The sequence below is a fragment of the Globicephala melas genome, chromosome 10 (assembly GCF_963455315.2).
Source record: "Globicephala melas chromosome 10, mGloMel1.2, whole genome shotgun sequence".
NCBI classification, from domain to species: Eukaryota; Metazoa; Chordata; class Mammalia; order Artiodactyla; family Delphinidae; genus Globicephala; species Globicephala melas.
Genome location: NC_083323.1, coordinates 67,991,671 through 68,016,776, shown reverse-complemented (window position 1 = coordinate 68,016,776; position 25,106 = coordinate 67,991,671). Strand labels below are relative to the sequence as shown.

Below are 25,106 nucleotides of genomic sequence, written 5' to 3'. Positions count from 1 at the left end.
ACTCAAGATTTGGTTTTACAACAATTTCACTGTTTTTTCCTACAGTTATTAAAAAAGGAAATTTCTGCCTAATAGCACTATGCAAAATAGCCCTCTGGTTTTTGTCAAGGATTCTGCCTAATGAGAATTCAGAAGATGGTCCAATTAGTTCAGTTTTAGAATTCCACTTCTCTTTTACATCACAGGCAAACCGATTCAGTAATTCATTAGTTTTTTCATCTAACAAGGATCCTAACACATCAATGTTTTCTTCTTCACCTTTGGAAGTTCCATCTTCGATAGTATCTTCCTTTTCTGAACCAGGCTCATAATTCTGGTCATCACCAGAGCACCCAGCCAAAGTATTGACTTCTTGATTGCTTCTCTCTTCAAAGGATAAATTTTGAGGATCTAGGTTTGTTTTTTTGGCCAAATTATTTGGCCCAGGTAGTATTTTATTAACCTTGTGAATAGGTTCATCACTGGCTTTATTAACTAACTGTCCCTGTTCATCAATCTCAATAACAACAAAGTCACTTGGTGAGCTTTTTATGGTGCCATGAAATCCAACGTGATCTGTAATGAAACACAGAGAACTAAACCTGATTCTAAAATCTGTATCCTCTTCCATTCTCAAATAACAATGCCTATAAAAGAAACAAAGAGGTGGTCAATTACCAGAAAGAAAAATTCTGGATAACAAAAAAAGAAATAGGTTTGAAAGATTTATTTAATTCTCCTTCTCCTTCTCCCTTCCAATCCTGAGTCCCCTTAAAAGACATTACTAATCTAATTTATTTCTATATATCATGTGTATTTTGACTCTCTTATACCGAGATATCTGGTGATTTGCACCTTGACTCTTCACCCACTCCAGGCTTCCATCTATTAAAATTCCAGGATTAAAATGGGTTAAGTTTCAAGTTCACTTTTAAAATACCATCTGTAGTCTTACAAAGAAGAGACTAGAACATACGCCTGTTTACAATGATTTGTCTGAACTCCATCCCTGAAAACTAAAATTTCCAGCTAATTCCAGAGAATCTGTAGCTAGATATTTATATATGAAGAGATAGGGATGGAAGAAGGGATGAGGAGAAGACAGGAAGAAATAGTCCAAATTGATAGATAAATGAAGTTCTAAAACCAACTTGCAATGTGATTAGGTTTCTAGGTAGGCTTAAATTAACCCTAGACCTTAAACCTTCTTGAAAGCCAGATACAAACTTTTACAGATACAAACTTTTGCGGCTGACCCAGAGAAAAATTCCAACCATCTCTCTCTGGCATTAGAGAGAAAAAAACCTTTACAAACCTTCTTGAAGCCAACTTCACTCATTCTTCACACAACCCATGGCTACCAGATGGGAGATTCAGGAAAAATAAAATGCTCAGGGGACCAGTACTACTCCGTTCTTTGTGTTAACCACACTCTCCAGGAAATTCATCATCTGGACCTTCACCCCATTTCTACAGTGTATTCTACTAATCTGAACCAATTTAGAAAACCACCTCCACACCATCCTTTCTAATATGTCATGTAGAAATCACAGCAAATTCTCTATATCCTAAATTCCTAGGGAATATATAGGATATATTTATTTTCCCTCATTCCTTTATTTCCTGCACAGTCTCCCCAGTTTCTTGCCCTAATGAAACCTGGCTATTTTCCCCAAGCTGCTTCTTCTGTAGCCCTCTCATGTGAAGGCTATTTTTCCTTTCATACCCACCTTGGGATCTGGAGGTTGTAAATATTTTCTATGTTTGCCACTGCTACTTCCAAACCATTTCTTCCTCCTCTACCTCCCCAAATCCCATTTCCTTTGAAGTTCATGCCATCAGGCTGTACTATTTGCTGCCATACTCTCTCTGGTCCCATGACAATTCTTCTTCATTCACTGATGACTTTAATACCAGGCTTAAAATCTACTATCCAGCATGACCTCCATGACCATCCATATGGATCATCCATTTAACATCGCAGTCCCTCAGTTCCTCAATCTCAACCTCACACCACTTCCACTTCATCTCGGTCATAGCTTTGACTTTCTCATCACCAAAAGTTGCATCACCTTTAAGCATCCGGCTCTCTGATTATTCCTGCTGTCCTTTTGTCACCTCTACTTTAGGACTTCCATTCCAGAAATTCTTATACACTGTGAAGGTCTCTAATCTCTGCTTCTATTACTAGTCCACTATAGTCTGCTCTCCACAGAGTAGCCAGAATGATGATTTAAAAGGTAAATTAAATCATATCACAACCCCTTTTTAAACCCTCTAATCACATTTATAATAAAATCCAAATTACTTACCCTGGCTTCCGAAGACTTCTAAGATCCTGGACTCTGTCTATTCTCCAAATTTATCTTGTACCTTTTTCCCATTATCCACTACACTCCTGCTTCACTGGCCTTCTTCAGTTCCTTTGTGCCAACTGTTCCTGTTGATTAAATCAGTACTTCCTCAATAACATCCTCAAAGAGGTCTTCCTTGACCAATAATCCAGAGGAACCAGCAAGCCACTATTTTTCACAAAATCCTATTTAATTTTCTGCATAGCATTTCTGTCTAATAATTTTCTTCACTATTTATTGTATACCTCCCCCAACTAGAATGTTTGCTCCATGAGAACAAGAACCTTGTCAGCCTTATTCACTGATTATCTCACAATTAGAACAGTGTCAAGCACATAGTAGGCACATAATCAATACTGACTGTTGAATAAACGAAACAGCTAGTACAAATAAAGAGCTGTAAGAGTGAAAAGGAAGAAAGAAAAAATCACTTTTGTCTAGAATAATCAGTAAAGGCATACGCAAGAAGTGGCCAAGTCTTCAAAACAGTTCAGGAGGCAGAAATGAGTCAAAGACCTATCATAAGTGATGCACAAACAACATATGCAATGTGTTAGAGAAAACTGAAGAGTCCAGATACAGAGCAGTAGGAGAAAGTGTTTTCTAGTACAGTTCTGGAAAATACAGCTGGATTAGTGCCGAACAAGGTAAGATACTGAACACCTTGTCAGGGACTTAGAATCCACTGAGTGGTCAATGGATGGCCACTGGAGGTGTTTGAATAGGAAAATGACACAATCCAAAAAGATGTTTTAGTAAGATGACTGGTAGCACTGCACAGGATGAATCTGATTAAGAGTTTGAAGAGTTGGAAAGCAATGAGACGTGATCAAAAGCTCAGCTGCTGGATTGGTCTTGGAAAGAAAAATGACCTACTCTTTACCCAGTAAAAGGAAGAAGATATGAAGACATTCTAAGCTAGTGGCATAGGTAGAACAACCTGAGGAGAATACAATGATGAGGGAAATATTACAACCAAGCATCTCAGTAAGAGTGGAACCGTGCTGAAAGGCCGCCAAGGAACCCACGTGGAGTTAAGCACACACGTGCAGTGTTCCCAGGCAACAGATGCGTTGAAGAGCTTGCGGGGCAGAAAGGGGGTAGTCTGGCTGACCCGAAGCTGGGAAAGTGCTGGCTAAGGGCAGAGTCTGGGAGGGTGTTAAAAAAAAGGCCAGTAGCGCCTCCAGTTCCTTCCACTGCCGTTGCTCCGCCTAACTCACTCCTACTTCCTACTTCTGCCACCAACCAGCAGGACTAACGTCCCCTTCTGCGTAGCCTTCAGGCGCATTGAAAAGTACCCCGGATACAGCCAGCAGCTCCACCGGCTTCTTCTCCTCCCCCAGCCCCGCCTACCCCAAGGCGCGATACTAGCTCAGGTCGCCCTCCTCTTGGGGACAAAGGGGCAGGGTCCCAATGCCTATCTTGTCATCGACCCATACACAAGCCCCACTTGGCGCAAGAAACTCAACCCGGCCTACCTTACGTCCAGGTGAAGGCATTCCTCTGAACTACGCTGTGCGCATGACCGGAAGCCTTAAAATGGCCTCCGACACGGACTATTTAAAGGGCCAGGCTCCCACTTAAAGAAGAGCCTTAAAAGAGGCCCGGAATTTCTCACGGTGTGGAGCCGCCTAGAGGCACAAAGAGGAAGAGGGCGGGACGGGGGTGGGGACGGGGCGGGGCTGGGCGGGGCCTGACGGGTTGAGCCTGCCCCAGCCGTCCCTAGGGCCCGGGTTCCTCGACCGCTGGCTCAGCCCCGCGGCGCCCCGCCCGCCCCCCGCTCCCAGCGCCTGGGCAGGTAAGGGATTCCGGCCGTGCGCGCCACCTTCTCCGCGAGGTGTCCGAGGTCCGCGTCCCGGCCTCGGCCCCTCTGTCCCAGGGTTGTGGAGGGACGGTTCGGAAGGAAAATCGCCTATCTTCAGCCCAAGTGAGAAAAGGTAGAGAGGAAGTAGGTTGCGTGGGCAGCAATTGCTCCAGGATGAAGACGTGGGTGGGTCCCTGGGGATCAGAAAGTTAGTGGTACCTGTGGAGGACCGTGGGGCGAGAAGAGACGTCACCTGGTGGCTCGGTCAGACCGCGCCTGGAATTTCTCAACTCCCGGGCGGTGTGTTCCGAGAACCCGTTTACGAAATGAAATATCTTTTCCTGAGAACCAGGAAGTAAGACCAGCACCCGGCGGAGATGCTCGCCGCGTGGAAAGCATTCCGAAGCCCCCCCAAGATTCTCTGTCAGGCTTCCAGGAACTTGGAAAGTGGAGCGGGGTTGTCAGTATCTTATCAGATAGGCAAAGTGTACAGACAGCCTGGAAACAAGAGAGGGAACGAAGGGATGAAAAGCAGACCTCAGAAAGCATTTTAGCCATTTAGAATGGGAACAAATGGCTCTCTTAGTGCCTCAAAAACGTGTCTGCCCAAGGAGCCCTAAGCGGAGAATATTAAGAATTGCCCTTTCCCTTTCTGGGGGTAATCCTTGAAGAGATATGTCAGAAAGTTCAGATTTCCTTAATTCTTCTGTTTGCACACTAAACATTCATTTGAAGTTTGCTTCCGACCTGTCCAAACAGAGCTCCTGAGCTTCCAGGCTAAACTCGCTCCTGCCACAGGCTTCTCCATCTCAGTAAAGGTGCCATCTTCTCACCCTTCACATCAGCACACAGGATCCTGTGTGCTTTACCTCAGAAAATATCCATCACCCTAGGACTTCTACCTTCTTTGCTACCTCTCCGATCCAAGCCTCCAGCACCTCCACCTGGATTATTGATGTACTGAACTAATTGGTCTCTTCCTGCTTCTCTGCCCTTACTTTAATATCCTTTATTCTCAGCAGCAGTCGCCGGTGTCCTTTTAAGACATGAGTAGAGAGTGTGTCTCTCCTCTTCTCAAAACCTCCACTGTCTTTTCATCTCCCTCAGAAGATAAAGTCAATCCAAAGGCTATGAGGGCCCGAGGAGACCTGGCCCCATTACCTCTCTCATCTATTCTACTTTCCTGCCCCCTCTTCTCCAGTCTTACTGTCTCCTTGCTGTTTTTCAGTGGACCCACTCCAGACCCTTGCATTTACGATTTCTTTTGCCCAGAAACCTTTCCCACAGATATCCCAGTGGCTAGCTTTCTCATTCCTTCAAACCTTTAATCAAACGGCAGCTTCTTATTGAGGGCTACTTTGACTACCCTATTTAAAATTAAAACCCTTTCTCAGTTTATTTTTTTCCATTCCACTTGGCACCATCTAATGCACTATAAGGCAAGTGCTTATTACCTGTCTTTCTCTATTAGAATATAAGCTCCATGAATTCAGTTTTTTTTTTTTCTTACTTAACTTATGCTTTATCTCCAGGGACCTGGATCAATATCCAGCACAAAATAGAGACTCAGTAAATATTTGATGAATGTATAATATTTTGTCTTTTAAAAAATATATCCAAGATGTTTAAATACTTACCATTGAGATAAATCAATGTTTGAGAATGGTATGTGATGTTTAATTTATGGAATACCAGCACATATCCTATTTAAGAAGGGCAGCCCTATATAATTTATTAGGTCTAGAAGGTATCATGAGCTTTTGTTCTTAATGATGATATTGAGTTGTCCAAAAATATCTAGAATATTTTGCTTAAGAAAGCATGCGTAGATGATGTATTTTAGGAAGGTTATAAGTATTTTAAAAATACTATGCTTGATAAAATAACACTCACCATGAAAAGCTTAGCTATGTTCTCAGACCTATTAGTTCCATTCTTTCAGTTGTCCTTCACTGCTATTCTGAAAATTGAGCTTAAATACAATTCTGCACATTTCTTTTTTTTTTAAATATGACATAAGAATAACTTCAGCTATACAATAGTCATTGCTACATTTTCTTTGATCACTTATTATTGATAGAATTAGGTGTTTGTTAATTTAAAATCTATACAGCAACTCTTAGGTAAGAGCATCTCTGTTTTTCAGATGAAGAAACCAAAGTCCAGAGAAACTGAGTTATTGACTCTGGTCACAGTTGGCTTGTGGAAGAGCTACATTAGAACCCAGGCCCAGGCAACCTCAAAGTCCATCTTCCATCCACCCCTCTACACTCTCTTCCTCTGATCAGACTGTTAGTGAAGCACAACCTTAAAACTTTATTAATGCATTTCATATGAATTTTTTGAATTTCTATTTTGAACTGTACTTTGTTTGAGAATGTGCATGCAGGTGGGAAGGCACTGGGTTCCACAAGCAGATACTCATTTTAGTATTATTTCTCAATGATCACCTTACCTCGTATTCTTGGCTGAGTTGTCTAGTGTGAAAATATGAATGGATTTTCTTTACCATGAGAATTAATGGTATGAGAAAATAGTCATGAATATATTTATTTATTTGTAAGCAATATATCCTGTTCCACTTCTATTAATCCTAAATGTACTAAAGTAAAATCTTGAATACTTTGAAAGAGGCGACACTTTTTAATTTTTTTCTGCACATATCATTTATTTTCATTACAGAAAATGCAGAAAAGTAAATGAAAACAAAACCACCATAAAAATCACCATCAAGAGATAACCACGGTTAATATTTTGGTGTATGTTCTTCCAAATATGTGTTGGTGGTGATAGATGGATGTATGTTTTAAGTAACATTTTAAATTTTGAAGTTTAGAACTTCCAGACTTTAATACAAGGAGGAGTTGTTAGAAGGCCTTCCTTTTCTGGCATCCCTACGCTATCACCTTTGTTAGAAATCTGGATGCAGGAGAGTTACAGAATTTATCCCTCTTCTTCAGATAGACTGCTCTTATTCTCAATTCTTTGTATTTTAGCTCTAGCTTTTAGGATTACTAAGCAGTTCTACGTTTACTAGCTTTGTCAATCACATTGTACTTCTTAACAATGGAGAGAAATATAAGTAAATAAGAAAAAGTAGTGTGAATGTAGCAACTGTAAAATCTATAGGCAGATGTGATTTCTTAATTTAAAAAATCAGCCTTCTGTCATTCGGCACAAATATTCTGAGTAGCTGCTGAAGCTGAATTTGGTTGGGTCCCTGCCCAGGAGAGCACACCATCTAGGAGAGAAGGCAGACCAATAAATAATAAAATACGATCATTGTTATAATAGAAGAATAACCAGGTGACAGTTTGGAGCAAAAGAGATGACTGTCAGGAAAAGCCAGTAGTGCCTTTTGTGTTGAGCTCGAAGGAATAGTAGGCATTTACCAGGTGGCCCTCAAGGTGCTTGAGCGATTCTTAACCTAGCCCTGGATGACCTCACCTCCTGCTTCACAGAGAAAATAACATTGTATAGGAATTCTCCCTCTTGCTTCAAATATATCTGTGTCCAAACCTCTGCTTCCCTCCTGTTAGATTCAGAAGAAGAGGTTTTCTTCTATTCAGGGTTGACCCCTTCACCTCTGTTTACTATCCGTTTCATATCTTCAACCAAGTTTTGTCTTAAACCTTAAACCAGCAGTTCCCAGAGGGTGGTTGGGGTCTCTGAGTCTCTTTCAAGAGGTTCATACGGTCGAAATCACGTATGAATAAAAGATTCATTCAGAGTGCCATGGATTTTAATGTGACAAAGTTCATTGATATGGTTTCAGATTCCACACTGCAGCTAACTTTCAGGAAATTGTCACTTATCAAGTTTTAGTATAGCGTCAAAGAAAACTACTACTTTGTGAAATGGCTGTTAAAATACTGCTCCCTTTCCAACTGTATGTCTGTGTGAACCTGGACTTTCTTCATATACATTAACCCAAATGATACATTGCCGCAGACTGAGTGCAGAAGCAGATATTAGAATCCAGCTGTCTTCTATTAAGCTAAAAATTAAAGAGATTTGCAAAACTATAAAAAAATTTCACTCATATTTTGGGGGGAAATATAGTTTTTATTAAAATATATTATGTATGCTAACATGTAGTACATTTATTATTATTTAAAATGAATTAATGAATAAGTAATTTTTCAATTTCTCAGTGTCAGTTTCTAACATGGTAAATATTAGCAATATAACCAACATAAACAAACGCTCTTTGGAGTCCACAGCAATTTTTAAGCATGTAAAGGGTACATAGTTTGAGAGCTGCTCCTTTTCTTTCCTTTTTTTTTTCTTTCTTTCATCCTTTCTTCCTTTCTCCTTCCCTTCATAGCCAGGCTTCCTGGAAAATGCATTTCTACCATGACTCATTGCTCCACTAAAACAGTTCTTAAGTCACCCAAAGGCCTTCTGGTTACCCATCAGTATTTTTTCGACCTCTCTGGGTCTTTTATACCAACCTATGGCTAATTCTAGAAATCTCTGGTATTCTACTGCCCTGGTTCTCTACTTAGCTCCATGACGCATCAGTACTTTTAAAAGTTTCTTTTTTTCCTTCGTTCCTTCACATTCTATATATTCCTAATAGACAGGCTTATATTTCTTGTTGTTTCAACCAACTATTCATGTATGAATATATGAGTATTCCTGAACCTGTCTCCTAAGCTCCAGACCATATATTGAGCTACTTAGTGCCAACTCCCCTAGGTGGTGCCAGAGGTAGATATTTCACATTTAACATGACCAGGACTGAACACATTATTTCCTCTATCATCTACATAATTACCCAAGCTGAAAAAGCCAGGAATCAGCTTCTTTGTTTCCCTCAGCCTCCTTTCCCTCTAATATCCTGAAATTACTTTGATTTGGCCTCCTACACCTTTGGAGGTTTTTCTTCCCCATTACCCAACTGTATACTTCTTTCTTCAGGCCTTCATTTCTAGATTATTGCAAAATTTTCAAACTGTTCTCTTTGCCTTAATATACATTCCTTCAGTGTTTCATCCAGAGGAATCCACTTAACCACATAAGATCACATACCACTTTTCCTTAAAATCCTGCATTGGCTCCCCTGTAACTTTTAGTATAAAGTTTAAACCCCTTGTCATAGAATATGAGGCACATGATGACTTGGTCCTGCCTACCTCTCCAATCTCATCTTTTAATGACATGCGTCCTGTGGTCCAGCCCTAACAAACTACTTGCCTTAGCCTAACCCATGCTCTCCCATGCTATTCCTGCTGCCTGGAATTTCCTTTTGGGTTTATCCCCATTGCTTTTCACTCATCCTTCCAACCTCTCACCCCCCAAATCTGTCTTGGCATACCTCCTTCAGACTGCCTCCCTTGGTGCTCCTTCTCTGGACCCCATTAACACTCTGCTCACCCTTCTTGTAACATTTATTCTCATTGTAATTGTTAGCACCCCCTGCTAGACTGAGAAGCTTGAAAACAAAGATTTTTCTCTTCTTTGTAGCTCCCATCACTTAGCACAAAGCCTGACATATATGTTTATTGAGTTTATGAATGAATGAAAGGACTGGTCTTTCTAGAAAAGAGAATGACATGAACAATGCATTGAGTTAGAGAAACAGGGACATATGGCATGAATTTTGGAGTCAGATATGGTTCAAGACCTAGCTATTTCACTTACAACCTTTGTGAAATAGAGATGATAAAACGGCCTCAGTCACTGTGAGGATTAAGTGAAATATATAAACCACCTAGCATGGTCCTGGGCAAGAAATTCATTCATTCCTAACCCTTAACAACACCAATATCTACAAAGCGCTAGTAATTAGTTACATATTAGTGAATAAAATGAGCATAGACCCTGAATTCATGGAGCTTGTAGTCTAATGGGGTAGACCATTAGTAAACAACTAAACAAATAAATATATGATTACAAATACATTGTGCAGTGATGAAAGGTAATTAAGTTGCGAGTAGATGGACCTACCTAGCTGTGGTCAAAGAAGGCCAAAGAGAAGAGAATGCTAATACAAGAGGCACAAGACACAGGGAGACTTTTTGCTTCTTACTCTTCTGTAACGTCTGAATTTCATACCACATGAATATATTCTTTATTCCAAAAATTAATTATATTACACTTTAAAAATAAAGATATGTAGGGGAGCAGGAGAGTAATTGACAGAAGAATATCTAAATCTATTTGTTTTGATTGATTAGAAGGAAAGGTGACCACCTGCTGAGAATGAGGGAGATGGAGATCAAATAAAACCACGTGGACAGAGCTAAAGGTGTGAAATAGTCACCAGGGAGGATGAGCAAAGACAAGTGAAAGGACTAACAGCAGTGTTGAAGGCCCGATGGAAAAGGGTCCCCTAAATTTGTACTTATACCAGTCTGCTCAGTTACCTGGTTCTCCACAGCTGTATTCAGCAGTGCTGGTGTACAAGTAAAACTGTGAGATTTGTCCCCGGCTACAGCTCTCCAGGGTGGAGTAGCAGAAGAAAAGGGGGACTGAGGAAATAAAAGTTCTGTCTAGAGAGCAGTTAGGTGGTAAACCACAGGGTTTGCCTTAGTAGGGAATGAATTATCATCAGGCAGATCTGATGGATTCAGAAATCGTGGCTGCACCAAGGAAGAACATGTTATGTAAAAAGTCAGTGGATAGACCATATCTTTTAATGCTGTACAAATTATTTCAAGACATTTGTTTTTACTTCCACCGAAGAGTGTTGTATAAATGTTTAATAGTAAATAAATACGGACTGAGAAAAATATTTTAAATTGAAAACTTTTTTCTTAATAGATTTGATTCCTGAATATGTTTACATAAATTTTTCTGAAAAAGTAAACTTTTTGCTCCCTTGTGTAAATTTCACTTGGAAAATGTTAGTGCCGGAACAAAAATAATCCTGTAATTTTTTAATTGATATTTAGAGATGGAGAAAGATGAAAACAGCAACTACCTGGCTTCGGAGTGTTCCTTTATTATGGTGTAATGAGTTCCCAACATTTCATAAGTTAGAGCAAAGTGTGATGTATAAGCTTACAGATGTCATCGCTAAAGCTACTGTAAAATTTTAATGAGAATTTTCCGTATTTTAGGAATAAAAGATGAACAAACCCATAACAGCATCAACATATGTGCGCTGCCTCAATCTTGGACTAATTAGAAAGCTGTCAGATTTTATTGATCCTCAAGAAGGATGGAAGAAGTTAGCAGTTGCTATTAAAAAACCATCTGGTGATGATAGATACAATCAGTTTCACATAAGGTAACGTAAAATTCTTTTTAAATTCTTACATCACAATCTAGAATGATTAATAGGTACAAATACTGTCTACTGCTGCAGTTCAGAAAATAAACCTCTCTCTAGGGGAGATAATGGTAATAAATCACACACACCCCCTTTTTTTTTTGCAATTTTTGCTTCATTCTCCAGCATATCAGCTAGGTCGATATTGTGATATTGCAAATAAGTTTTTGAGGTTAAAATCACGATTCCAACTTTTACTCTACATTTCTGTTTGGCAAGCTGAGCCTAGTTCACTCTGCCTCATACCTGTCATTTCCAGATTGAAGTAACATAAGAATATTTTAAGAATCTGTAGTAAAATTCTGGAGCCTAAAAGTGTGTGAGTCTCTAATTCACTTTAACAGTATATTTTAGGAATTCTTCAAATGTGACATTTTAAAGTTGCTTGTACATGTACACATCTATGAATAGACTTCTTAGTTCTTAGCCAGGATTTTCAACACTACCGTCAGATAATTTCCATCTTTCTATTTGTCTCTGCTTGATTAAGGGTAAGATATAAGTACACATGTTATTTTTGCCAGTTATTTCAGCCCAAACCTATGTCAAAATCTGTCTTTGGAAGCAAGGGGAAAAGAAATTTATTTGTGATTTTCAGCATTAACCTGAAAAAAACCTGAAGCCTTAGCTCCCATACTAGTCCTTTCAGGAAACGTTTTCTCATATGAAGGATGAGCATCTTAAATTACTTGGAAGAAACTTAAGTTTAAACCTTGAAAACCATTTTTATAGACAGTTTGTTGATATTAACTATCTAACACTTTGAGAGCATAGTCGAGGGAGTGGTAGTGAGGAGAAAAGACTCTTCTTTACAGAATAATGGCAGCACATAATTATGGAAAGAATGATAGAACTAAAAAGTTACCAATTTACAACTACCAGTGAGTAATTGATTACGGAGGGCTCATCAGCGAGTGCTAAAATCACAAGGTGAAAGGGTGTTAGTGAACAAGATACGCACACGATTTCAAAGTATTATCCACAGGTTATTTATGAATTGCAAAGGGGAAAGGTAGTTTTATAGAGAAAACATCTGAAGTACCCCTCCTTAACCAGGTAATCAAACTGGTGTCGTCAATAATGGTACAAACTGCAATTATGTGCCTCCAGATGTGCTGCAGTGCAAAGGACACATTGTCATCTCTGTACTCTTCTTACCAACATGTTTTCACCTGAATTTAATCGTGAGTGTAGTCAGACAAATCTAGACTGTGTGAATTCTACAAGGCATCTGACCTACACTCTGTAAAGTGAGCACACAGACACAGAGATGGAGAGGGTGAGAGCACAAACATGGCAAAATGTTATCCATTGGTCATTTGGTGAATCTAGATGAAGAGCAGATGGCTGTTCATGGTATTATTCTTTCAACTTTTCTGTAGGTTTGAAATTTTTTGAAATAAAAAAAATTTCAGGAAAAGCCAAGTTGTTCAAGTTTTTAAATGTTACTTTCAAAACTAGTTATTAAAGAAATTTTGAATGAAAAACTGCTCTGTGTTTTTCCCTCAATTTAACTGAAATATAGTTAAGAACTATATTTCTTAACTATAGAAATAAAACTATTTCTTAACTTGGGATAATTCTCCAAGTTTGTGTATATTCTATTTCTTTAAGCAGGCTGGTTTATTAAAAATCATATGGCTAACAGAGTGAGTATGTCATGTAGGGAAGTAATATAGCTTAGTAGGTTGAGAGTATACCCTTCTGTCAAGTGAGATCTGAATTTGAATCTCAATTTGTATACAGTTTATGGACAGTGTGGCTGTAGGCTGCTTACTTTACCTCTCACGCTTGCTGTTTGGTAAATTAGTATGATATTCATAGTGTTTTCGAGAGTTAAATGGGTCCATGTGTGTGCACCCTGTAGCCCACTGTAAGTACACAGTGTCTGTCAACTTATCATCCTCTTCAGCATCTTTTTTCCTTCTGCCTATCTTTCCTGTTCTCTGTAATCCTTGCTGATTCTCTTGCTGTATTGTAGGAAGTGCTCGGGACTAGACGGGGCGGGGGGGTGCTGCTGGGGGGAATAATTCCTATTTACATGTTAACTCTGTTTACATACTAATCTTGTTTCTCTTTTACTTACTTTAAGGAGATTTGAAGCATTACTTCAAACTGGAAAAAGTCCCACTTGTGAATTACTGTTTGACTGGGGCACCACAAATTGCACAGTTGGTGATCTCGTGGATCTTTTGGTCCAAAATGAGTTTTTTGCCCCTGCAAGTCTTTTGCTACCAGGTAAACTGAGCCTGTCTAGGGTATCAATAATTAGGGTGGAAAGACAAGTAGCCGAAATAGGAACATTTCTTCTGACTCTTACTTTTTTCTCATAGTAGATGAGCCTTACATTTAAGACTCCTTTTCATTCTTTCAACTCTCCCCAACTCTTTAGCAAGCACGCCAGACACTGCAGACTTGCTGCTAAGGAAATGGAGTCTTCAGGATTGAGTCTCATCCCACCATTAAAGTCAGGTGGTTTTGTGCCAGTAAGAAGTTTAGAATGATGAGAAAAAACTCTTGCTTTTTTTCACCCTCAACTTCCACTCTGATGGGACTCTGTGATCGTGAATTCCTTACATTGTGTTCCAGTGGGCTGGTGTCTAGTTGCCTTCCTCATAAGCTACTTTTTTTCCCCTTGATGCCATGTACACCAGTGGTACTCACCCTTCAGAGGGCATAAGAATCCCCTGGAGTTCTTGTTAAACATGTAGCTTCCCAAGCTGTACGCTAGACCTCATTATCAGAATTCTTGAATTAGGTTCAAGATCTAAGTTTTTAAACAACTACTTCAGTCCTTCTGTTGCAGGTGGCTTATGAACCACATTTTGGAAACACTGCCTTACCCATCCTTATCAAAATTTACAAATTCTTACTAGGTAGCTTCTTGTGTAGTGCTGTGAAAATGTGGGGCTAATGTGTAGAAACTGGAACCAAAAAGTGAACCAAGTTCCTAATTTACCTTTTTCACAAACAGTTTTTCTAATGGAATGACAACTTGTATCTTATTTCATTTGTTAGATGCTGTTCCCAAAACTGTTAATACACTGCCTTCTAAAGTTACTGTAACAGTTCAACAGAAACATATGCCCCTCTATGGCAAATACAGGACACCTGTGATATCTGATGAGAATACTGAACAAAACTATACGCCACCTGACTCCTCGTGTCCAGAAAATAGAAGTTTAGAAGTTACTGATACACGTAAGTAACATTTGCAGTGCTTTACACTAGTGGGTTTGTTATTAAGACCATCACTGCTTTAAAATCAATCTCTCCTTTTGTTTGTGCATTCTGGTAATAGCTCTTTTGTGGTTGTTTTTTTCCCCTAATTTATTAAGCGCCATCTTCATTGTATTAGTCAGTGTTATAAGTGAGTAGAGGCAATAGGATATATGAACAACCACAGAAGCTATGAAAAAAAAAAGTAAATATTTACATAACTTAAAAGGGTCATTTTATAAAGAAAATAAGTGACTAGAGTATTAATTGGAGGACCACCAAACAGAATTCTCAAGGTAAACCTTAAAATTTGTATTTTAAAAATGGTTTTACTCTCTTCCACTGTACCTAATACAAAATTGTAAATATTTGCATATGTATGAAATATCCAAATTGAGAAAATACTGAAGTTATTAAAACCAGTTTCTTTTTTACTGAAGCCCTTTTTTTCTTATTCTATTGACATTATAGGTTTTCACAGTTTTTCATATTATGAATTGAAGGATGTCACAAATAACTTTGATGAACGACCCCTTTCTGTCGGTGGTAACAAGATGGGAGAGGGAGGATTTGGAGTTGTGTATAAAGGCTATGTGAACAACAGGACTGTAGCAGTGAAGAAGCTTGCAGCAGTAAGTTATACTTTCAGGAAGACAAAGAATTAGAGAAGAGTTGCTTCTTAGTGTGTTATATAATAAATTTTAAATTAATCTTTAGGAAATACATGATTTCAGTGTGTATTTTCTTTAAATAAACATCATTCTAAGCTGGCAGTTCTTAACATTTAAAAATTTGTTGAAAGCTATGGACTCTGTCCCTATAAAAAATGTAGTTATATACACATACATACAATTATACATATAATTTGGGGAGATTCACAAAATAGAGAAGCTGAACTCTACACAGTGCTTCATGCATGATCAATATTAAAATGGTAAGATTCTAAAAAAATTTTATAAAAATAGCTTCCTTGTATTACTTTTCTCATTTAAAAATAAAGTTTAGAAAATATACAATGGGCTTCCCTGGTGGCGCAGTGGTTGAGAGTCTGCCTGCCTTTACAGGGGACACGGGTTCGTGCCCCGGTCCGGGAAGATCCCACATGCTGCAGAGCGGCTGGGCCCGTGAGCCACGGCCACTGAGCCTGCATGTCCGGAGCCTGTGCTCCGCAGCGGGAGAGGCCACAACAGTGAGAGGCCCACGTACCGCAAAAAAAAAAAAAAAGAAAATATACAGTAAGAAAACCTTTTCCTAATTCTTATCTATGTCCTTTGTTCCCATTTCTATTAGAGTGTTTACCATTTACTTATTGATTTGTTATATTTTAAATCTATTATTATATTCTAAAAATACCAATACAATACATATTTTTACAATAGTCACCCTTTGTCATATATGTTGCAAATACTTTTGCAGGTCTTGTTTTTCTTTTTGCCTTCAAATTTGCTTATGTTTTCTATTACATTTAATTTTTTTTCCAGAATGTTTATGCAGTGAAGTCTCATATTATTTCATTTTGTTCCCACAATGACTCAGTGAGGTTTATGTAGTTACATGGTTTATAAGGTTTTCTTCCTTCCACTCACCAGCCATGAGACCTTGAGCAAATTGATAATATTTCTAGTTCTCAGTTGTTCTATAAAATGGGGAGAGTGATGCCTTACTATTTTAAAGAAAGCAGAATCAGCCAGACGATCTTGTGTGCCCCTTTTAGCTTTAGGAGACTTGGGGTTATTGTATTGTATTATACTGTGTATTATTTTATTTTTTCAGATGGTTGACATTAGTACTGAAGAACTGAAACAACAGTTTGATCAAGAAATAAAAGTAATGGCAAAGTAAGTTAATCTGGCAGTGTGGTACTGTGGAAAAAAGCAGGACAAGGAGTAAGGGACCTGTTTCTTACCTAGAGTGTGCCATGAACTAGTGATATTTTCAAATATGTAAATTAAAATAGTTTAGAGAACTTGAAAGAACTTTGACTCTACAATTCTGTGACTGCATATACTCTTTCGTATGTGTGTAGATTAAACAGCAGTAGTTATTCTAAATCATGGGAATATTACATGGAATTTCAACTAACTTCCATTATTGTGTTTTCTGCTCCCAAAGTTCACAAGAGATAAATTGTAGATATAATATGTATGTGCATATATGTGTAAATACATATATGTGTAAATATATATATATGACAAATAGTCCCTTTGATATAAGTTAACACCATAAGCCAGGGAAATGTTACATGTAAGAATGTTTAGAAGGCATTGACTCAGTATGTTTGAAAATTGTTGGACATTATCCGGAAGAGAAGGAGAAATAAATTAGGAAATTTATTCAATAATTATAGTGATTGATACTTGAGTGTGTACAATAGACCAGAAACTGCAATGTATTAACCAACAATTGTTATAACACCCCCCACACCCACACACTATTTTCCCACTGAGATTTAGAAACATTAAAAACTTTGCCCAAGGCCACATAAACAATAAGTATGTGGATTTCAAATCCGGATCTGTCTGACTCCAGAACTTGAGCTTTTGATCTAAACCCTTAATGGGATTTACCAATTTATTCTCATTAGACCCATTGCTATAAATCACCAATTCTAGTTGCTTAACTTCAAGAAAGAAAGAATAGACTGGAATTAATTCATTCACAGTAAAAATAATGCACACTGAAAAAACTAAAAAGCCTTCTGTTCAGGATTTGTTCTTCATACCCCTAACCCCTCCTGAAAGTAACTTGTTCAAAATAGATAGTCAGGAAAATATTTTTAAATAATAAAAGTCATCTCTTAAATATATCACTCAGAGATAACCACTGCTAGTATTTTGATGTACTTGCTTCATGATGAGTGTGTAGCGTTTTTCCCATGTCATTACAAATAATTTTAAAACATTTAAAATTATTGTATAACATTCTAGCATATATAAGGATTATATTTTATTTAACATTACCCTTCTAGGTTTGTTTCTAATTTTCAATATAACCTATTAAAGCTCCTTTAAATCTCTTTGTACATAAACCTTTAAATACAAATCTGCTTATTTCATCTGGAGACAGTCCTAGAAGAAGAATTACTGGTTCCAAATGCATGAACTTTTTAAAGACTTTTAAGTATTTGTCCAAATGGCTTTGTAGATAAGTTATAATTTATACTTCTACCACCAATTTATTACAATTTCAGACTTCACTGCTACCTCACCACCATTAAATATTACTGCTATTTTTTGATAAGTACCAATCTCTGGACCTTGCTAGCAGAATAACTTTGGCCAAGTTTCTTACCTCTCTATTCATTCTTTTTTTTTTAATTTAATTTTATTTATTTTTGTATACAGCAGGTTCTTATTAGTTATCTATTTTATGCATATTAGTGTATATATGTCAATCTGAATCTCCCAATTCATCCCACCACCACTACCCACCCTCCTCCACTTTCCCCTCCTTGGTGTCCATACGTTTGTTCTCTACATCTGTATCTCTATTTCTGTCCTGCAAACCGGTTCATCTGTACCATTTTTCTAGGATCCACATATATGCGTTAATATACGATATTTGTTCTTCAATTTCTGGCTTACTGCAATCTGTATGACAGTCTCTAGATCCATCTCACATCTGTACATCCACATCTCTTCCTTTTTATGGCTGAGTAATATTCCATTGTATATATGTACCACATCTTCTTTATCCATTCATTTGTCAATGGGCATTTAGGTTGCTTCCATGACCTGGCTATTGTAAATAGTGCTGCAATGAACATTGGGGTGCATGTTTCTTTTTGAATTATGGTTTTCTCTAGGTATATGCCCAGTAGTGGGATTGCTGTGTCATATGATAATTCTATTTTTAGTTTTTTAAGGAACCTCCATACTGTTCTCCATAGTGGCTGTATCAATTTACATTCCCACCAACAGTGCAAGAGGGTTCCCTTTTCTCCACCCTCTCCAGCATTTGTTGTTTGTAGATTTTCTGATGTTGCCCTTTCTAACTGGTGTGAGGTGATACCTCATTGTAGTTTTGATTTGCATTTCTCTAATAATTAGTGATGTTGAGCAGCTTTTCATGTGCTTCTTGGCCATCTGTATGTCTTCTTTGGAGAACTGTCTTTTTCTCCAAAGAGAAATGGGAGAATGTCTTCTGCCCATTTTTGGCTTAGGTTGTTTGTTTTTTTAATATTGAGCTGCATGAGCTGTTTATATATTTTGGAGATTAATCCTTTGTCGGTTGATTCATTTGCAAATATTTGCTCCCATTCTGGGGGTTGTCTTTTCGTCTTGCTTGTAGTTTCCTTTGCTTTGCAAAAGCTTTTAAGTTTCATTAGGTCCCATTTGTTTATTTTTGTTTTAATTTCCGTTACTCTAGGAGGTGGGTCAAAAAAGATCTTGCTGTGATTTATGTCAGAGTGTTCTTCCTATGTTTTCCTCCAAGAGTTTCATAATGTCCGGTCTTACATTTAGGTCTCGAATCCATTTTGAGTTTATTTTTGTGTATGGTGTTAGGGAGTGTTCTAATTTCATTCTTTTACACGTAGCTGCCCAGTTTTCCCAGCACCACTTATTGAAGAGATTGTCTTTTCTCCATTGTATATTGCTGCCTCCTTTGTCATAGAGTATGTGACCATAGGTACGTGGGTTTACCTCTGGGCTTTCTATCCTGTATGATTGATCTATATTTCTGTTTTTGTGCCAGTACCATATTGTATTGATTACTGTAGCTTTGTAGTATAGTCTGAAGTCAGGGGGTCTGATTCCCTTTTATTCCCTCAAGACTGCTTTGGCTATTCAGGGTCCTTTGTGTCTCCATACAAATTTTAAGATATTTTGTTCTAGTTATGTAAAAAATGACACTGGTAATTTGATAGAGATTGTATTGAATCTGTAAATTGCTTTGGGTAGTATACTCATCTTCACAATATTGATTCTTCCAGTCCAAGAACATGGTATATCTCTCCATCTGTTTGTGTCATCCTTGATTTCTTTCATCAGAGTCTTATAGTTTTCTGCATACAGGTCTTTTGTCTCCCTAGGTAGGTTTATTCCTAGGTATTTTATTCTGTTGCAGTGGTAACTGGGAATGTTTCCTTAATTTCTCTTTCTGATCTTTTGTTGTTAGTGTATAGGAAAGCAAGAGATTACTGTGCATTAATTGTGTATCCTGCAACTTTACCAAATTCATTGATTAGCTCTAGTAGTTTTCTGTTGGCATCTTTAGGATTCTCTATGTATAGTATCATGTCATCTGCAAACAGTGACAGTTTTACTTCTTCTTTTCCAATTTGTATTCCATTTACTTCTTTTTCTTCTCTGATTGCCATGGCTAGGACTTCCAAAACTATGTTGAATAGTAGTGGCGAGAGTAGACGTCCTTGTCTTGTTCCTGATCTTAGAGGAAATGCTTTCAGTTTTTCACCATTGAGAATGATGTTTGCTGTGGGTTTGTCATATACGGCCTTTATTATGTTGCGGTAGGTTCCCTCTATGCACACTTTCTGGAGAGTTTTTATCATAAATGGGTGTTGAATTTTTTCAGAAGCTTTTTCTGCATCTATTGAGAGATCATATGGTTTTTCTTCTTCAATTAGTTAATATGGTGTATCACATTCATTGATTTGAATATATTGAAGAATCCTTTCATCCCTGGGATAAATCCCACTTGATCATGGTGTATGATCCTTTTAATGTGTTGTTGGATTCTGTTTGCTAGTATTTTGTTGAGGATTTTTGCATCATATTCATCAGTGATATTGGTCTGTAATTTTCTTTTTTTGTAGTATCTTTGTCTGGTTTTGGTATCAGGGTGATGGTGGCCTCATAGAATGAGTTTGGCAGTGTTCCTTCCTCTGAAATTTTTTGGAAGAATTTGAGAAGGATGGGTGTTAGCTCTTCTTTAAATGTTTGATAGCATTCACCTGTGAAGCCATCTGGTCCTGGACTTTTGTTTGTTGGAAGATTTTTAATTACAGTTTTAATTTCATTACTTGTGATTGGTCTGTTCATATTTTCTGTTTCCTCCTGGTTCAGTCTTGGAAGGTTATACGTTTCTAAGAATTTGTCCATTTCTTCCAGGTTGTTCATTTTATTGGCATAGAGTTGCTTGTAGTAGTCTCTTATGATGCTTTGTATTTAAGCAGTGTTCTTTGCAACTTCTCCTTTTTCATTTCTAATTTTAGTGATTTGAGTCCTCTCCCTCTTTTTCTTGATCAGTCTGGCTAAAGGTTTATCAATTTTGTTTATCTTCTCAAAGAATCAGTTTTTAGTTTCATTGATCTTTGCTGTGGTTTTCTTTGTTTCTATTTCATTTATTTCTGCTCTGATCTTTATGATTTCTTTCCTTTTACTAACTTTGGGTTTTGCTTGTTCTTCTTTCTCTAGTTCCTTTAGGTGTAAGGTTAGACTGTTTATTTGAGATTTTTCTTGCTTCTTGAGGTAGGCTTGTATTGCTATAAACTTCTTTCTTAGAACTGCTTTTGCTGCATCCCATAGGTTTTGGATCATCGTGTTTTCCTTGTAATTTGTCTCTAGGTATTTTTTGATTTCCTGTTGATTTCTTCAGTGATCTCTTGGTTATTTAGTAACGTATTATTTAGCTTCCATGTGTTTGTTTTTTACATTTTTTTCCCTGTAATTGATTTCTAATCTAATAGCATTGTGGTCAGAAAAGATGCTTGATATGATTTCAATTTTCTTAAATTTACTGAGGCTTGATTTGTGACCCAAGATGTGATCTGTTTTGGAGAATATTCCATGTGCACTTGAGAAGAAAGTATATTCTGCTCTTTTTCAATGGAATGTCCTATAAATTTCAAGTAAATCTATCTGTTCTATTGTGTCATTTAAAGCTTGTGTTTCCTTATTAATTTTCTGTCTGGATGATCTGTCCATTGGTGTATGTGAGATGTTATCTGGTCTATTTTGTCATTTAAAGCTTGTGTTTCCTTATAAATTTTCTGTCTGGATGATCTGTCCATTGGTGTATGTGAGATGTTAAAGTCCCCCATTATTATTGTGTTACTGTCAGTTTCCTCTTTTATAGCTGTTATAGCTGTATTGAGGTGCTCCTAGGTTGGATGCATATATACTTATAATTGTTATATCTTCTTCTTGGATTGATCCCTTGATCATTATGTAGTGTCCTTCCTTGTTTCTTGTAACATTCTTTATTTTAAAGTCTATTTTATCTGATATGAGTATTGCTACACCAGCTTTCTTTTGATTTCCGTTTGCATGGAATATCTTCCTCCATCACTTTCAGTCTGTATGTGTCCCTAGGTCTGAAGAGCGTCTCTTGTAGACAGCATATATATGGGTCTTGTTTTTGTATACATTCTTCGAGCCTGTGTCTTTTGGTTGGAGCATTTAATCCATTCACGTTTAAGGTAATTATTGACACGTACGTTCCTATTACCGTTTTCATAATTGTTATGGTTTGTTTTTGTAGGTCCTTTTCTTCTCTTGTGTTTCTCACTTACAGAAGTTCCTTTAGCATTTTTTGTAGAGCTGGTTTGGTGGTGCTGAATTCTGTTAGCTTTTGCTTGTCTGTAAAGCTTTTGATTTCTCCATTGAATCTGAATGAGATCCTTGCCGGGTGGAGTAATCTTGGTTGTAGATTCTTCCCTTTCATCACTTTAAATATATCGTGCCACTCCCTTCTGGCTTGTAGAGTTTCTGCTAAGAAGTCAGCTGTTAACCTTATGGGAGTTCCCTTGTATGTTATTTGTCATTTTTCCCTTGTTGCTTTGAATAATTTTTCTTTTTCTTTACTTTTTTTCAGTTTGATTACTATATGTCTCGGTGTGTTTCTCCTTGGGTTTATCCTGCCTGGGACTGTCTATGCTTCCTGGACTTGGGTGGCAATTTCCTTTCCCGTGTTAGGGAAGTTTTCAACTATAATCTCTTCAAATATTTTCTCGGGTCCTTTCTCTCTCTCTTCTCCTTCTGGGACCCCTATAATGCGAATGTTGTTGCATTTAATATTGTCCCAAAGGTCTCTTAGGCTGTCTTCATTCTTTTTTCTTTATTCTGTTCTGCGACGGTGAATTCCACCATTCTGTCTTCCAGGTCACTTATCCATTCTTCTGCCTCAGTTATTCTGCTACTGATTCCTTCAAGTGTAGTTTTCATTTCAGTTATTGTATTGTTCATCTCTGTTTGTTTGTTCTTTAATTCTTCTAGGTGTTTGTTCTTTAATTTTTCTAGGTGTTTGTTAAACATTTCTTGCATCTTCTCGATCTTTGCCTCCATTCTTTTTCCAAGGTCCTGGATCATCTTCACTATCATTATTCTGAATTTTTTTTCTGGAAGGTTGCCTATCTCCACTTCATTTAGTTGTTTTTCTGGGGTTTTATCTTTTTCCTTCATCTGGTACATAGCCCTCTGCCCTTTCATCTTGTCTATCTTTCTGTGAATGTGGTTTTTGTTCCACAGGCTGCAGGATTGTAGTTCTTCTTGCTTCTGCTGTCTGCCCTCTGGTGGATGAAGCTATCTAAGAGGCTTGTGCAAGCTTCCTGATGGGAGGGACTGGTGGTGGGCAGAGCTCAGTAAAACTTTAATCCGCTTGTCTGCTGATGTGTGGGGCTGGATTCCCTCCCTGTTGGTTGTTTGGCCTGCAGCGACCCAGCACTAGAGCCTACCCAGCTCTTTGGTGGGGCTAATGGCAGACTCTGGGAGGGCTCACGTCAAGGAGTACTTCCCAGAACTTCTGTTGCCAGTGTCCTTGTCCTCATGGTGAGCCACAGTCACCCCTTGCCTCTGCAGGAGACCCTCCAACACTAGCAGGTAGGTCTTGATCAGCCTCCTATGCGGTCACTGCTCCTTCCCCCTGGGTTCTGGTGCACACACTACTTTTTGTGTGCCCTCCAAGAGTGGAGTCTCTGTTTCCTCCAGTCCTGTTGAAGTCCTGAGTCAAATCCCGCTAGGCTTCAAAGTCTGATTCTCTAGGAATTCCTCCTCCTGTCGCCGGACCCCCAGGTTGGGAAACCTGACATGGGGCTCAGAACCTTCACTCCAGTGGGTGGATCTGTGCTATAAGTGTTCTCCAGTTTGTGAGTCACCCACCCAGCAGTTATGGGAGTTGATATTATTGTGATTGCGCCCCTCCTACCATCTCATTGCAGCTTCTCCTTTGTCTTTGGACATGGGGTATCTTTTTTGGTGCATTCCAGTGTCTTCCTGTCATTGATTGTTCAGCAGTTAGTTGTGATTCCAGTGGTCTCGCAAGACGAAGTCTATTCGTTCTTAACTTAACCAAGTTTCTTAACTGTCTATTCATTAGTTTTCTCATCTGTAAAATGGGATAATTATTTTAATAATGAAATACTTCATTAAGTTATTGTAAGGATTAAATAAAACAAAGCAGGTAAATCACTCACCGCAGTGCCTTGTTAGTATAAATTCAGCAAAAGTTATCTTCTCTTTTTTTTTTTTTTTTTTTTTGCGGTACACGGGCCTCTCACTGTTGTGGCCTCTCCCTGTTGTGGCCTCTCCCGTTGCGGAGCACAGGCTCTGGACGCGCAGGCTCAGCAGCCATGGCTCACGGGCCCAGCCGCTCCGCGGCATGTGGGATCCTCCCGGACCGGGGCACGAGCCTGTGTCCCCTGCACTGGCAGGCGGACTCTCAACCACTGCACCACCAGGAAAGCCCTACTCATTTTTAAAATGTGCCAATTTGGTGGAAAATGGAGCACTTACTGTCTTAATGTGCACTTCATAAAATATTTCTGGGCTCTCATATATATTTGCTCATTTAATTCTCACAGCATTCATGTTACATAGTAAGTATTATTATCCACATTTACCAGGTAAAGTTGCTGAGGCTCAGTGAGGGTGTTAACTTGTGAGAGGTCACATTTCCAGGAGGTGGCAGAACTGGACTTTAAACTTAGGACTTTGAACCCAGGTTTCTTTCTACTGTGCCACAGATGCCTGCAGTTTTGTTATACTTCAGCTCTATTTAGTTTTATTACTCTCAAGTATATAAAGAAACTCAAATTAGGTTGTAAATAATCAGACATGATTAAAGATCAAAAATATATGAATTAGATGTAATTAAAAATCAGATGTCTATAAATCAGTGCTTTGGATGTGTTAAAGAATTCTTGAAAGGATTGTCATACAAGTTTCAACACACTTCTTGAAATCTTGTTTGTGCTATCATTGAAAATTATACAAAACAAAGGTAAACATCAGCTTAGTTCTTAACCAAACTATTACAAGTACCAATGATCTGAATTATTGAGCTTTTGCTATAAAATCAAAAGCAGTTTTGCTTCTAATGTTGATTAATATTGACTGAAAGGAGAACTGTTTGCAGAAAATTATAAGCAGTTATAATAAACATATATAAAGATGTTAGAACCATATGTATCATATTACAGTGATATATAGCATATAATTATTTCTTGCTTTTTTTTAAAGCTCTAAATTGAATAACTTATAACCTACAGCTAAATATATGTATGTATCATAAT

The 25,106-nt window shown here is 38.0% G+C and overlaps 2 protein-coding genes across 5 annotated transcripts in view; one reads left to right on the top strand and one right to left on the bottom strand.

Moving 5' to 3' along the window:
• The window catches only part of LOC132598018 (pseudouridylate synthase PUS7L-like), a 4,102-nt gene extending 273 nt beyond the window's left edge, over positions 1-3,829 (bottom strand). The window contains exons 1-2 of the mRNA XM_060306968.1: positions 3,812-3,829; positions 3-626 (exon numbers count right to left, since the gene is read on the bottom strand). Of these exons, the coding sequence (XP_060162951.1) occupies positions 3-610 (608 nt within the window). The 5' untranslated portion in view covers positions 611-626; positions 3,812-3,829. The remainder of the gene's footprint in view (positions 1-2; positions 627-3,811) is intronic.
• The window catches only part of IRAK4 (interleukin 1 receptor associated kinase 4), a 31,857-nt gene continuing 10,500 nt past the window's right edge, over positions 3,750-25,106 (top strand). For 3 of the 4 annotated variants that reach the window (XM_070046555.1, XM_030835349.2, XM_060307068.1), the window contains exons 1-6: positions 4,048-4,131; positions 11,205-11,374; positions 13,509-13,654; positions 14,435-14,617; positions 15,107-15,267; positions 16,409-16,473. In XM_070046555.1, the coding sequence (XP_069902656.1) occupies positions 11,214-11,374; positions 13,509-13,654; positions 14,435-14,617; positions 15,107-15,267; positions 16,409-16,473 (716 nt within the window). In that variant the 5' untranslated portion in view covers positions 4,048-4,131; positions 11,205-11,213. Of the gene's footprint in view, positions 3,823-4,047; positions 4,132-11,204; positions 11,375-13,508; positions 13,655-14,434; positions 14,618-15,106; positions 15,268-16,408; positions 16,474-25,106 lie in introns of those variants that run through there. The other variant, XM_070046554.1, reaches the window with a different exon arrangement.